Here is a 15,210-nt window from a genome sequence, read left to right on the forward strand (position 1 = left end):
GGGCCCTGAGCGTGCCCGGGCACACACCACACACAGCTTGTGCGGCTGGGGAGGGGAGGGCTGGGGATCCCGGGTCTGTCCATCCCCCCACCTCACCGAAGGGCTCTTGACTTTGGAAACAGAACCGTCAAGAGTTGACGACAGCCCGGAAAGAAAGAGGCTCAGAGCTCCCTGGGTCATGAGGCAGAATCACAGCAGAGCTGGCGGGGCAGGCTGCCCAGCCCCCAGGCCGCCACAGCCCCCCAAGCCCCTGCCCAAGGCCCCCAGTCCCGCTGGGGTGCCACTGACAACATGAGTGGTTGACGAGAGCTTAAAGTGTGCTCTCTCTGGGTGAGCTGGGAGCCCAAAGGGACCGACTGAGGATGTCCCCCACCCACCACGCTCCCCCTCCGTCCCCCAAGGAGGACTCACCATGGGGCCGGGCCTCCCCGTCAGACCCATCGGGCCAGCTGGCCCCCTCAACGCCAGCTGCAAGGGAAAATGGGGCACACTGAGAAACGGCTAGGGTGCTGGTCCTAACAGGTGGGGCTCAGCCGGGCAGGAAAGGCCCGACGGGGCGCACCAAGGACGGGGGCCTCTGCAGGAGGGGTTTCTGACGGAGCTCCAGGAACCCGGCACCTCAGCTCCTCTGGGACCTGTGAGCCAACACGAACGGAACGGAGGCCGTGCAGGTGGAACCCGGGGGTGGCCTGCCCCACGGTGGGGATGGGCGTCCCACCCCCTTGGGTGCTGACCTCCTCCTTGTCCCCAGCCGGCCCTCGGCTCTGGCGGTCCCCCAGCCCCGCGCAGAGTGTGACCCCCCCACCCCCACCCCCGCCACAACCCAGCTCGGCCTCCTTTCCCCAAAGGACCTCTTCTGCTTCTATCCTGTGACTCAGTTCCCCCTCCCCCACACGATGCCAGTTTCATTTTGGAAAAGATTCGTTTCAGTTATAAAACCTTGTAAGCCCACGACCCACTCGGCTTCCATGAAAACGCACAGCCAGGCAAGGCCCCGTCAGTAACTCCAGCCGCAGGTGGGGTTCTTCGCGCACCTCGTGGCATCACGTGGACAATTTATCCCACGGCAACAGCTCAACGCTCAAGCTGTCCTCTAATTATCCTCGCATTGTGATCACTAACATCACCTCCACGGTGCCAGAGCCACATAAATACCGCCCAAACGAGGGCTTACTTAGTAGTTTCCCGAGATGCCCCATTACAGGTGATGTTCCACCGGATCACCCACCCGCCCGCCTCACGGAACCGGGGTTCACTCTTGTCACCGGCCATCAGCAATCTGGAGCGTCATCAATCAAAACCTCGGCTCACTAACCAGCCGATTAGCAGAGAGCAGAACTGTCAGGAAGCAAATGCTCCTCGGGACCCCCAGGCCAGGCGAGGGGCTTTGGGGCCCGCGGGTGCCGTCCCAGAGGCTCTATCTCGGTCCCGTCCCATCACTGGGAGCCCTTCCAGGGGCACACAGGGTCTGTCTCTCCATCCCCCGTGCCCAGCAGAGGGCAGCAGACGGCCCCGCACATCCGTATCCGGGGACCTGGACCCTCAGCATACACAGAGAAGCACTGAGACACCTCCCCGACCTTTCCCAGTGCTCGCCTGGGCCCCCAGACACTGGCGAGTGCACACTCACACAGTGTCCTGATCCCCCAGGAGGCGCGCCCCTCTCCCAGCCGTGTCCTGTCCCCTCCAGGTACCACGCATCACTTACCCGGGCCTGCTGCAGGATGGCCTGAGCCTGGGACTCCTGAGCCGACACCATGGGACCCTTGGAGCCAGCGTCACCGCCCCCTCCAAAGCGGAACTGCAGGTGTAAGACAGGGGGTCACCGAGGGTGCACCGGTGTGGGTGCCCACGCTGGACCCCGGGGCCTCCCGGGTGACAGCGGAGCCTGGCAGGGGTGGGAGGCCTCTGGTTGGACAGTGTCTGGCCCGAGCCCCCTCCCTGGACACGCTGCCCCAGCCCTGCCTGCCGGCTTCAGCCCTAGGGCCACCGGAAGACCCGCCCCGAGTCTGGAAAGAACTTTCTGACTTCCACGGCATCTCACTCTGAGACCCCACAGCCCCTATTTATTGCAAGAAAAAGCCAAGGGCCCAGTGCAAATGCCCGTGCTGAGGAGCCCTAGCTCCTGGCTGCACACAGGGTACCCTCAGCTGCACCTGGCCTCCTGGGTAGCACCGGGTCGCCAGCCAGAAGACTGACCTCTGGGCCAGCGGGCCCGGGCCTGGGCTCCCACAAGATCAAGGAGGGACCAGCTGGCAGCATGCCCACTCGGGGTCCCCGCGGGGACGGTGGGAGTCTGACAAGAGGAGCAGGCTTTCAGAGCCAGTGTCCCTGCACCTGAAGTGGGCCACTCGGGACCCTGGAAACACCCCAGGAGAGCCTATTTCTATGAGACAGTTGTCCCACATTGGAGTGGCCTGTGGCCAGGGGATGGTCCCCCTCAAACACAGAGCCCAGGGCCCCCTCTCCACCGAATTCTGAGCCCCAAACCCACCCACACACCCTGCCGTGCACCCCACCACCCACCCCCACAAATGATACTCACGGGCAACATGAGCATGGTTCCAGGAGGGCCGGGCAGCCCATCGGCCCCTGGAAGGCCTGGGCGTCCAGGGGGACCCTGTGGACAGAGGGCCCAAGACAGCTGGGTCAGGATGCAACAGGGACGGGGCAGGGCTGTGTCCAGAGAAGGAGGGCGGAGCCGCAGCCCACGAGGAAACCCACAAGGCAAGCACAGGACCAGCAAGACCCCCATGGCGCGGAATGTTCCAGAATCCAAGCACAGAGGAAAGAAGGGCCTGAGAGATGTGGGCTGAGGACGAGGAAAGGCTTCAGGGTGAGAGAAAGAGGAGGGAAGAGGTTCTGAGCCGGATCCACAGAGATGTGCAGGGAGAGGTGGGAGACCCAAGTGCAGGTGGCAGAGGGGCCACCCCGGGAGGCGGGCAGTCGGCCGAGCCAGGGCCCCCAGCAGCCAGGAGCGCCCCCTCCGGGCCTGCACACCGACTGGCGGGCAGCCCAGGAGACCCAGGCCCGTTTCCCCCATTTCCTCCGCCTGCCAGTGACCCGGCCCCCACGACGCTGCGTGCGGTCGCTCAGACAGAAGGCGGTCGGGGTGACCGCTTCCCCTTGCTTGGACAGACACAAGGGACCCCAGTGAACGGGGGGACATCCGTGGGACACAGACCCCTCTCGAGCAATCTCAAGAGCCCGTGTGTCCAGATGACACGGTGGTCCCCACACGTCCTATTAATCTGGTCCCCAAAGCAGGCCGCAGACAGACACCCCCCTATAGATTCTCTAGACTGACCCTGGTCGCTCCAGAACGCTACCAATGTGAAACGGACAAGACAGTTTATTAAAAAAAAAAAAACGTATTATCAGCCAGCCTCTTCACAAATCCTGGCAGATCCCCACCCAGCCTGAGGCAGGGGAGGTTTGCTTTGCAGACAGATGGAAGCGTGACTCCCTCCTCCCAGTGGAAAGGGACTCCCACCGGCCACACCCGGCATAACCGACGGGCGTTGGGTCCCCCGTACGGCACCAAGGACAGCCTCGCTCCGGCAAGGTCACCACCACCACCGGAGCGCGATGCTCCAGGCAGGGAATGGAGATCAGTTCCCCGGTCCCAGCCCAGAAGTCCGCGCCCGAACTAACACCGGCTCCTCTCTTCTTCCGTGGTTGCTTTGACCACAGAAGTGGTCCCCGTCCTCGGGAGATGTCGTGGACGAGTTGCACGGAGTTGCACGAGATGGAAAGTGAAAGCCCCCGTCCCCCCCACAGAAGTCTCCAGGGCTAAACTGCCTGTGCGGGGCAGTGGGCCGCACGCACGGTGGCTGGCGATGGGACACGTGACTACGGGTCTACGCTCGGGAGACGCTTCTCTGTCCTGAGACACCGTCCTGCCGTGTGCTTTCTCTCCACGGCACACGGCGGCCCGTTGACGAGCTTGGCCTCGCTCTGTGTCATGGCCGTGGAGTTTCCCACGCACGATGAGCCCATCGTGGATCCACCCGCCCTCTACTGGTGCGCGTTTGGCCATTTCCAACCTCCGCCGTGACACGTGCTGTGGCCGTGGACCCACGGGCGGCTTTTTAGGGAAGTCCCGCAAGCAAACCGCGGGGCCAAAGGGCTACACTTTCTTCTACTGCTGATGGACACAGCCACGCTGCCCTTGTCTGCATCTCGGGGGAAAAAAAAAACCCTTGCTTAAAAAAAAAAAAGCATGTTTAAAAGAGGAAAATCTGGAACGGGTTTGGCCACCTGGGGTTTCTGCTTGGAAACTCAGTGCCGACATCGTTCGCTGCTGAGACCTCCACCTCAGAGTCGGTCCCAAATCAAACCCCAATTTAAGACGTAGGGTCCGTGCCTCCCCGGCACGAGACGCCAGCCACGTGGTGTCTCCGTGGTGTGCGTGGGCCTGTGTAGCACCGGAGGCTGGGGGCCCACTGGGGGCAGCCCCTCGTCCACTCTCCGCCTCCAGAGACCCTCCTGCCATGCCCCCCACCCCTGCTCTTCCTGAGCCACGGTGCTGGGACTGCAGCCTCGGTGGGAAAGCCCTCACCCTCTCGACCACAACCAGGACGATGCCAAGGAACGGGCAGAGGACGATCCGGGAACTGGGGGAAAGAGGGGCTTTGGAGGGAAAAGTGATGCCCCGCCCTCACGAATCCGCCAAAAGCTTTAAAACGTGAGTCTCACAGAGCAACTAACCCACGACTGCTCGAAAAACTGTCCGCGAACCTTTGCCCGGTGCCCAGGTCTGCAACCTCGTCCCCTGAGCTGGAAGGCGGGGCTACATCAGAGGCATCTTCCCGTTTCTCAGGACACTGACCCCGGGCCCCCAGTGTGGCTCACTTGGTTCCACAGCCCGCGTGGGACATCGAGGGACGCTGCGGCAAGCGGGCGGGGAGGTCGCGGGGACCCTGCGCGGCTCCAGCCGCCGGATTAGAAGTGAAGTAAGCAAGTCACCTTTCCTGTGTCACTTGATCAGCTGGCCCCCAAATCAGTGCCCTAACTGGCTCGGAGGAGAGGGTTGCCAAGCGGTGACACGGCAGGGCTCCGGTCACACCTACACGTAGACACGAGGCGGCCACCTCCGTGTTAAGAAGTCGCTGCTGTTTCACGGGGTTTCCGGAGGCCGTTGCTGGCCCTGCGTTTGCTCAGAGATAAAGGCCGAGGGCACTCGGATCCTTGGCAAAGCCGCCGTCAGCCGCGGCCGCAGACCCAGACCCGAAGCTGGGCCCGTGAGCCCTCCGCTCAGGGCCCGATGAGCCGCCCAGGGCCCGCCTCCGGGCTGCGGCGTGGGTCCAAACAGCACGCGGCAGCCCGAGCCCTTTTTCCTGAAAAGGGCAGCAGGGTGTCGGGGAGAGGGGGCCCCGAGGGCCAGAGAAGTCTTTACGCTGAGATATTTTTTGCTTGGCTCTTACACCTAGAAAAGGAGAGGACCGTGGCGTGAATTCTCTAGATTCTCAGTAAGTGTGCCCTTCCTTCCTCCGTTTTAGGCCAGCGCCTGGGCAACTGGAGTGGCTCCGGGCGGCCCCTTCCCGCGGCACATCTGAAAACTGGGGTCGGGAGCTGTGCCCGCAGCTGGGGCCACAGCCTCGAGTGAAGCTGGCACATTTCTCCCTCACCCCGCTGACCCCACCTGCCCCAGCCAAGCCCGCCGCCCGGAGCGGGAGCGGGCACGGGGAGGAACGCCCGAGCTCTGCCCGTGGAGGCTTTCTGAGCCCCGGGAGGCTGGCAGAGGCTGGACAGAGGCACTGAGATGTGCCCAGGACTGTTTCTAATTCCAGCCTGCCCCCTCTCAGAAGGAGCATCCCAGCATGCTCCCTGACGTGAAAGTGGGTCCTTCTGGCCTCCGGGGGGCTCAAGGGATTAGCCACGTCTCACAGAGGGGGAATGTTCAAGCCACAGCAGGACAATGGCCCGCCACGCCCAGGGCAGGGCCGTGCCACCGTGGCTCGCGGCCCTGCGGCTTATGGGACACCTTCACGTCCAGAACGGAGGCCCTTTCCCACGGGAGCACCTCCCTCCCTGCAGAATCGGACGCGCTCAGTGCCCTCCGGGGAGGGAGCGGCGAGGGAGGCCCACGCCCGTCTGTGACCGTGTCCTGTGTCCACGCACAGAGACACAAGCCGTGGGGAATTTGCGAATAACCAGGTGTGGTGGGTTGAGTGGTGGCCCCATGGAAGACGCTTAGGAGCACTGGGAGAGAACAAATCCGCATGGCCGCCCAGGAGGCGGGAGAGAACAGACCTGCCCTGCCAGCCTCACTCAGTCACACAGCCTCACACAATCCGCAACGGAACCTGCCTGTCAGGTGCCAGGGACCCAGCCTGGGTCCATTCCCCCGGCGCTGGGCGTAAATCCTGCCCACCCGGGGGGAAAGCGGTGGCACAGTGGGGTGCAGTCCCCAGGGTGGTACCGGGGACCCCACACGGCACCCGTGATGCACACTCTCTCGTGAGGGAGGCGGTACCGACCGCTGTTCCTTAGGGCAGGGCTTACGAACCTCGTAAGGCACAGAAAACACATCCAAGCAAAATCCCACGGGAAAGCCCGACCCTTGAAAGATAAGGAAGGGCGGGGGTGGGGTGGGGGGTGACCCTGCCGGGGGCACTGAGTGCAGCAGATTCTGCAGGGAGGGAGGTGCCTCCGTGGGAAAGGGCCTCCGTTCTGGACGTGAAGGGTCCTGCGAGGAAACCTGCACCTGGGACCCGGGCTCCCCGGGAGCGCTCAGCCCCGTGTGGGATCCACAGGGCCCTCGGGACACCCGGCTCTCTGTCCCTCGTTTCCCTCTGAGCCTGAGGATGAAGTAGGGACCGGGACAGCTGGCCCGGATCAAGCCCACCCCTGCCTCGCCTCCGCCTCGTGGCTTTCACAAGCTTTCCCTCGGCCCGCCTGGGCCCGGCCGTCTGTCTCTGAGGGGCGCTGGACGGGGTGACGGCTCAGGCCCCTTCTCACCTCTGACACCGCCCAAGCCCAACAGCAGCTCGGAGGAGCTGACAGCCACCCAGTTAGGAAGACAGGCTCAACTAGTCCAGGCCAGATAGGAAGTAATCAATAATTAGTAACAGGAAAGGCTACAGAATCCCAGGACGGTGGAACTGGAGTGGGAGGGAGGGGCGGATCCTTCCAGATCACCCAGTGAAAACCTGTCACGTCCAGACAAGCAAATGGGGCCAAGCAGATAGGGGATCAGAACGCGCCACCCCCAAATGCGCCACTTTGCTCTGAGGACGATGTCGAGCTGACGGTAACCGAGAATCAGCAACAGTTCTCTGCCCTCCCCTCACCTGCCTTAAAGGAGCGCGTAAGTCTCCCTCTGGACAGATGGCACGAATTACCCACCACCCCCATCTGTACCAGGATGAGGACGCTCCTGATCACTGGAGACCGGGAGACCGAGCGCAGGCACTGGGAAAAGGCTGCACAAGCAATCTTACCAAAACGACCCTTACCTTCCATTCGTTTCCCTGTATGTTTCCTAGTCACTTTCCCACAACTTATCGCCCTTGGTTGAAATGGTGCAGAAGCCCTCAGGTCCCTGTACATGTAAAACTTAAAACAGTAATAAAAGCGTGTGCCTGTTCTCCTATCGATGCCCTCTTTTCGTCCATTTAATCGATAGGCCCCCATCACCAAACATAAGAGGATGGAGGGAAATTTTTTCATGCTACACAGGGATTCTGAGGTCTCCCTGCTGGCAGGTGGCAGGGTAGGATCCCGACTCTGCACCCAGTGTTCTTTGCCAGCTGATCAGCTGCGTATCCGGGAGACGTGGGCACAGAGAGGATGCTGAGCTTTGAGCAGGGACAACTCCTTAGACAATGACGGCTTACGCAGGGCCCAGAGGGTGGGCAGCGCTCGGCTCCTGGAATCGGCTCCCCCTCCCCACTTGGAAAGGAACTGGGGAGGCCGAGTGGGCTGCAGATTTCCCTCTGACTCCAAGGACAGCATGCTTCAGAGGAGCGGGTCCCTCTGCCGACCCCATCCCCAGGCCCCGTGCCCCTGGATCCTGGCTTGAATTTAGAGACACCGGTTGCTTAAACCAACGACATCCCACTGGCAGCGGCCTTGGCTCCTCTAACAGAGCCGCTGGGTCAGGTACGGAGCACCAGTCACCAACGAGACCACCCACCCCTGGCACCGAGCCGGTTCGGCCCAAAGGCAGGGGCCAAGTGGGGAGGAGTCCTCAGTGCCAGACAGCGCGTGGAACTGGGTGATGGGCAGGTGGCGGGTGGAGGGACGGACACTCGCAGCAACACCGAGGCTGACCAAGGTCCATCAGTACCCATGCACCCAGTGGATAGCGTCCCGTCCTGCATCTAACGGAGACGACAGCACCTGCCACGCCGTGTGGTCCCCCCTCGCTGACGTCTGGGCTCAGGCACGCTTGCGGGTCCGTCTCACGACGGCCCCCGTGGGGGCACTTGGTCATACAGATCTTTGGGGAAAGGGCCCCCAGAGCGAGCTGGGGGAGGGACAGCAGAACCCTAGGATCTGGTCCCGCGGCCAGGGCAGAGCAGTGGCCCCGTGTCTGGAGTCGTGCCGTGTGGCAGAGAGGAGGGGCCGCACGCGGCGAGGCCGGGAGGCGTGGGAAGGCCACCAGCCGCCAGCGTGGCAGGCCATCTTGTTTGCTGCCCATGCGATCTGTCCCCAGAGGCCCCCCCCGCCGCACAGAACGCGGCTAACCCCAACCCCCTCGGTCAGGGCTCACCTGCTCTGTCGGCGGGCACCCCCCCCCCGCCACGTGCCCGGCACCGCTCCAGAGCCTGACCGCCAGACCCCCACGGACTTCCTGCCGCGTGGCCTCGGAAGCAGACCCTAGCCGTCCCTCCACACGACCAGACGCGGCCACCGGGCCCCGTCCACGCGCCCTCCCTGCACGTCAGGTCCACACTCTCTGGGCGGTGTGCCGGGCCCTGGGGACAGCCCTCCATCAGGACACACACACACTCCTGGTTTCTCCCGTCCACAACCTGGCCACCCGATAACTATTTGTGCCCACGTCGATATTCACGGGACCAGAAAGAAGAAAGGAGACAAGCGGGACAAGAACCCCATGGCCGCAGTACCCCAAAACTCCACTAGGTGTCAGAGAGAAATTGTGGCTCAGCCTTCACCTCAAGGGCAGCGACCTGGGGACACATCCCTTTGCTCTGGGGACCTCAGGATGCATCCCTTTGACGGAGGAGGGGGGAGAGCAGGGGGGAGGGACATGTCCCTTGGACCGGGGGCGGGGGAGGGGGGACTCCTGGACGGGTCCCTGTGACTGGGGAGGATCCTGGGACATGTTCCTTTGACCGAGGGAGACCCCGGAACGAGTCCCTTTGACCCAGGGCAAGCCCTCCTGTTCAGTAGCTTGATTTCCAACAAGGAAGACAGAGTGCGGGGAAATCAAGGCCCAAGAAGCTCACATACTAAGGAAGGACGGATGTAGGTCCCAATCCCAAGTGACGTGGACAACACGTGGACAGCCTGACATCGCAGGCCACAGGGCCCCCTGGGAGCTGGTCACAGCAGCCTCAGCGGGACTCAGGCCTGGCACACTCTTGCCCTTGCAGGTGCCATCTGCCCCAGGCTCGGGGCTGGGCAGCACTCGAGCTCCCTAAACTTCCGAAGACGGACGCAATGAGGGGGTGGCGGGAGGGGTGAGGGGGCCGGGGCAGTTTGGAGAAGAAAGCCGATATACCCGTGCACATGTGAGGACAAGGCCAGCCACGGAGCGGAAAGGCACACGGACAAGCCCACAGAGCGTGTGGTCCCAAGGAGCGGAGTCACCCCTTACCCTTTCTCCAGGGTCACCCACTTGGCCAGTGGGTCCCATCGTTCCCGGAGGTCCTGGGAGACCCTGGAATTAAAATCAGGACAGAATTCAGATACAGTAGCAGGGCAACAACCCATTCCCGCCTTGCTTCAGGGGAGGGTGGGGGTGGGCCAGGGCAGCGCTGGGCCCCGGGGGTCTGCAGAGGTGGGTGCCCCCTCTTTTCCATCCAGGACCTTCAAGGGTGTCACTGACCCTGCACCCCCAAGCACCTCCCACAGGCCCGGGAAATTAAACACGACACTCACTGCGGGGCCTTCGGGGCCCGGCGGCCCCTCCATAAGCATGCCCTGGAAAAGACAGGAGACAGCGTCTGAGACCCCAGGACCCCGTCTCTCCTGAGATCGCAGCACGGGTCCGGACCCCCGGCAGGGTGACCCCGTGAGGGTCACAGACCTGGGCCTTGGAGTGCATGCCCACCAGGGGCCCAGAGCAAGGAGGGGACGTGGCCAAGACCGTGGGACCCGCGGCCGCCTTCTTCCCAAGCCCCTCACCCTGCCGCTAGGCCCCCTGACTGATGGCCTTTACAGCCAAGTGGGGACAAGGCCTCCTGCCCCCCGCCCCCGTCAGCCTGGGCCCCAGAGAGACCCGATGCATAGCAGAGGGGGTCAGAAGACAGAGCTCCCTGGCTCGGGTCATGCCCCCCACTCCTGGGCATCCGCTTCCAGCCCCTTCCCAGGGCAGGACCTTCCTCCCGCAGGACGAGGGAGAGCTGTCAATGCCCGGGCCGGGCAGCCCCAACTCCCTCGGTGTCTCTTCCCACTCCGGGGGGCTCCGAGGCAGTGCCCAGCCTTGTAGGAGGGAAGGGGTCTCCTGCCCCCTGCGGGGCCTCGCTCGCTGAGAACACAGCGGGCATAGCATCTGGGGGTCCCGGGACCAGCAGGCTTCAGCCACTCGGGGCTGGCGACACAGCCACGCCCCCCCCCCAATTCTTGAGACTGCCGGGACAAGGGTCAGGGAGTCGGATGTCCCTGGCCCCCCAGGGCAGACCTTGCGCCCCTGCTCCCCCTGACCAAAGAGAGCGCGGACTGCTTCCCCACCCCCGGGGGTGGTGTGTGCCTCTGTGCCCAGACTCTGCTTCCACGGTGACCAGCGGCCTTGAGAGACCTGGGGGGGCCTCCCAGGGGGAGGATGGGGCACGCCCCGCCGAGGCTCGCAGACCCGCGCAGGCGAGGTCCTCCAACCCCCCAGCCTCCCCGCCGGGGCTCCCCGGTCACTGCCAACGCGTGTTTACACAGATGTGCACTCAGAGGACTGTTTGTGCTTGAGATATACACAGGCAGTTCATCCAAATAGCTTTCGAATTTCCTCCTCTGACAAAGGCAGCTGAGAAGGCTCAGAAACCGGGCTGGGGTCAAGCGAGAGACCTCTGGCCACGGCGGGGCCCGGGGCCCGCAGCCGTCTTCCCAGACACGCCGGCCGTTGTTCTCAGGGAGCTGGGGTGCTGCTGGCCACAGATCTCACGGGAGCCTGGGCGGGGAAGGAGGCCGGAGGCCGGGGCGAAGGGGCCCAGCACAGGGAGCCCAGACTGCCCACCAGGGAACGAGGAAGGCTTCGTGGACGGGGGAGAGCAGTGGCCTTCCCGCGGGGCCCTAGCCGGGTCCGCGCCCCACCAGGGTGCAGGCGCCAGTCTCAGAATTCGGCGGGGAGAGTCCCCGCGAGTGACGGGCTCGGCCTCCGCCCAGCTCAGGACAACTCTGAGTGCGGGGGCGTCCCCCCCTTACACAGCACAGAACAGAGCCTCCAAGGGACGTCCACCGGGTAACACAGGACACGGAGTCTGGGGACTGTCCCTGGAGGCCCAGGACAGCCAGGAGCCAATAGACCTGAGTCCCCTGAGCTGACAGGATTTCTGCCTTTCAAGGGGCCCCTGACCCCGCCGGAACGTGTGGATCCGAGGGGAAACGGCGGCCGTGTCCCTGGCTTGGAGGGAGCCAGGGAGCTGGTTCCAAGAGCCCCTGTGACATGAGTCCACCTCCCCAGAGGCAGGGAGCTGGGGCAGGGCGGCGAGAGCGGAAACAGGGGCCACCCCGCCCTCTGCGGTCAGCGGTCAGCTGTGAGACCCACGTCGGCCGGCTCCCAGGACTCGGCCATCTGTTTACAGAGCTAAGACTTTGAGAGCATCTCTGGGTTGAGAAACTACGACTGTTTACACAGTGTCCCTGGGGGACCGGCGAGGGCCCTGTGTACACGTGGAACAGAGTGGGGACTGGGAAGGACACAGCGCTGGGGCCAGAGGAGGGAGCCCTTCCCTAACTGCGCCCAGATGCCTCGGTTTCCCTCACTTTGTGTAGACACGCTGTCTGTGTGGGACCATCTCTCCTCTGTCAGCCCCTCCTCTGCACCCCCCCGCCCCCCAGCAGCTCACCTCCAGGCGACCCATCTGGCAGCTGCGAGCAGACAGGAAGCTCACCCAGAAGGTACCAGCCTGGCCTCTCCCCAGGCCTCCCCGGAGGCCAGGCACCTACCTGCCCTGGGGCCCCACGTTCTTCCCAGGCAGGACACCCTGCCTGCCTCTAAGGCCATGCGGACCCCACAAAAGGCACCCCAAGTCAAGAGCGGATGCACTCGGGGACCAGACTGTCTCGGCACATGTGCAGTCAGTGAGATCAGCTCAGCGACGCTGCCGGCTCACCTCCGGCCGGGGCGGCCCGTAGTGACCGCGGCAAACCCACTGTCCTCTTGGGGAGCCCCCACCCAGGCCACCCACGGCACCGCGCTCCGCCCCAGCCCACCTTTCCCCTGGGCCTGGTGTCGGGATCTTTCGTGTTGCTGAGCAGGAGGCCGCCTGGCACTGGCACCCCCTCGGCACCTCCGCACCTTCCCCTGCACCGCCACCCCCCACCCCCAGATAAGCCCTCCTTGGACCCGCAGGGGGTAGCGGAAGAGGGTGTTCTCAGCCTGAGAAAAGCATGTGCGTCCAGTGGCCACGGCCCAGTGGGACGGACAGGCCCCATCCCCGGGGCAGGCCCGGAGGGAAAACACACAGCCCCGGGGGACGGCCTTTGTCATCATCCAGCTGCTTCCGCAGGCCGGGCAGGGCGCCAAGCCGGAGGGCTCTGCCCAAATCGCCCGCTGGGGGCTCCACCCCAGAGAGGGGCCACGTCCCGCCTGCCCTAGCCACGGGGCTTCGGGTCCCTCTGGGGGAGACCAGTGGTTGAGGTTCTAAAAGCACCAGAGGAGAGAGGCCACAAAACTCCCCGTCCCAGGAATCCGAGGTCGTGAGGCCCTGGGAGCCCCGACGTCCCGTCCCAGGCCCAGCCACCGGGAGCCACGTTCTGGCGGCAGAAGCCTTAGCCCAGCTCCCCCTTGTGACCAGCCTCGGTGCAGGACATCGGCCTTCCCCTCCGGCACACGGACGACGTGGCAGGGTGGACCTCGGCCAGCCCCTCCCCGTTGTCGTGTCCACGGCCGCTGCCCGGCCCACACCGCCGTGGCCACCACACGTGGCCGCAGGGCCCGCCCCAGCAGGCTGACCACGTGGCGGCCCGTCCGCCCAGGGGTCAGGGCCTGAGCTCGGCAGCTCTCAGACTACCGGGGGGCCCCTGGTGCCCCCGGCAGAGAACCCGGCGGCAGGGAGCGGCCACTGTGCCCCCAGGACCCCCCCAGCCCCTCATTCCATCACAGCCCTATGCTTGCCGTGACCCCAGCCTGGTAAAGCAAAGTTCATCAAAGTCCCTGCACGCGGCTTCACCAGTTCCCGCAAGCTGACCCCAGGCGGTGGCAGTGCCGGCCTTGGAGCGGCAGAGTCCGTGGCTGAACCCCTGCACTGCCCGGCCCGGCCCGAGGGGCCCCGCCAATCCCCTGACCCCTCCAGCGGCTTCCCTCCTCCCCACGGGTTCTGAGTCCCTCTCCTCAAGGTGCTGGCGGCCGGCATGGAGTGAGGCGCTCAGACCGCACGTGCACAGCGCGGAGGTCTCGCCAGCTGGAATCCCAGGCTCCTCGGTCAAGGTCTAGAACATTCCCCCGCCTGAGGCCCTTTCCTCCAGCCTCCGCCCCAAGCACATGAGGTGTCCACGGGGGGCCCCGTGGGTGGGGCCGTGTCCTGCATGATCCACACGACCCACCACCCCCACCGACTTCAGAGAGGGGACGAGAAAGCGTCCTTACTGGTTCGATGATGGCAGGCTCTCCCTTCTGGCCCTTCTCTCCTCGGGGTCCTTCGATCTGGGTTCACAGAACACAGGGGGGCAGAGAATGAGGCAGAGAAGGGAAAGGAAGGCCTGACCTCATGGGATCCCAATGGCTCACGGCCGGCCGGCCCCAGCCCCGAAGCTGCGGGCGGGAAGGAGCCCCTCAGCCCCGCAGCCCTCACCCCTTCGTAGATGGTGTCCTGGTTGGCGGGCATGCCCGGCCCTATCTCCGACGGGGACACCGTGGGGTCGTAGTAGGGGTCGTAGTAGGTCTCGTCCAGGTTCCTGATGGTTTCTTCCGTAAACTCGCCTTCCAAGTCATCTTCCGGAGGCGGAGCAGGCTGGGAGGGAGGGGAAGCGGGGGTCACCGGAGGACGGCAGGGACGGGGGCCTCCCAGGAGCCCGGTCGAACGTGCTGGGGCAGGCAAGTCACACATCCTCCCCTCCCACCACAGGGAGACGTCACCCCAAGCCCCACAGCACCCCATGGCAAGCTAAGGCCGCACCGGGATCGGCACGCCGTGGGGAGGCGGGTGGTGTCGGGGGCTCCGCCCCAGGGCCTCGCGGTCTGGGGTAACATGCCTCCCATCCCATCCCACGGACGGGGGGGTTTGGACCCCTCAGAACCCAGACAGGGACACTGCAAACACGCACATCCCCATCCGTCCCCACGGGAACCCAAAGACACCAGGCAGACGGGGCTCATTCCGCCCATCTGCAGATAAAAAATAGACGATGGTGTCACACGCTCAGCAAGTCAGGGGCCCCTAACCCGGGGGCCGGGGAGCAGGGAGCCAGTCCGGGACCCCCGAGATCAGAAACGGAGGAAAGAGGGAGCCCCGGGCCCTCATCCAGCCCCCCCTCCCTCCCCCCTGCACCAGGCCCGCTTGAAGGGAAGCAATTACATTGGAGGCGTTGGCCGTGCTGGTCGTGCTGGTGGGAACCTCGGCCCCTGCGCCGTGATCGGGGGGCAGGTCGGGATTCTCGAAGCCCTCGTAGTTCAGGTCCTCATACGGGGCGGGCGTGTAGTAGTCCTCGCTGGGCATGTAGTCGTAGACCCCGAGGCCGGGGTCGTCCTCCTTCCCGGCCCCCTCGCTGGTGTCGGGCACTGAGGGGGCTGCCGTGGGGGCTGTGGTCTGCTCCTGAGAGCGGGGAACGGAGCGGGAGTCAGGGAGGCGGGGGCCCAGGGGAGCGCCGTCCGTGGCCTAAAACCCCTGATCCTGCACTTGAGAAGGGCGAACTGTATCTCCA

General features: G+C 64.6%; 1 protein-coding gene across 2 annotated transcripts in view; it reads right to left on the reverse strand.

The window, feature by feature from the left end:
• Positions 1-15,210, reverse strand: part of COL5A1 (collagen type V alpha 1 chain) — a 148,634-nt gene that overhangs the window by 71,497 nt on the left and 61,927 nt on the right. For both annotated transcript variants that reach the window (XM_023242951.2, XM_023242950.2), the window contains exons 7-14: positions 14,865-15,101; positions 14,142-14,300; positions 13,937-13,993; positions 10,075-10,116; positions 9,791-9,853; positions 2,546-2,620; positions 1,709-1,801; positions 412-468 (exon numbers count right to left, since the gene is read on the reverse strand). In XM_023242951.2, coding sequence (XP_023098719.2) covers positions 412-468; positions 1,709-1,801; positions 2,546-2,620; positions 9,791-9,853; positions 10,075-10,116; positions 13,937-13,993; positions 14,142-14,300; positions 14,865-15,101 — 783 coding nt within the window. The remainder of the gene's footprint in view (positions 1-411; positions 469-1,708; positions 1,802-2,545; positions 2,621-9,790; positions 9,854-10,074; positions 10,117-13,936; positions 13,994-14,141; positions 14,301-14,864; positions 15,102-15,210) is intronic.

The sequence above is a fragment of the Felis catus genome, chromosome D4 (genome assembly GCF_018350175.1).
Source record: "Felis catus isolate Fca126 chromosome D4, F.catus_Fca126_mat1.0, whole genome shotgun sequence".
Classification (NCBI taxonomy): Eukaryota; Metazoa; Chordata; class Mammalia; order Carnivora; family Felidae; genus Felis; species Felis catus.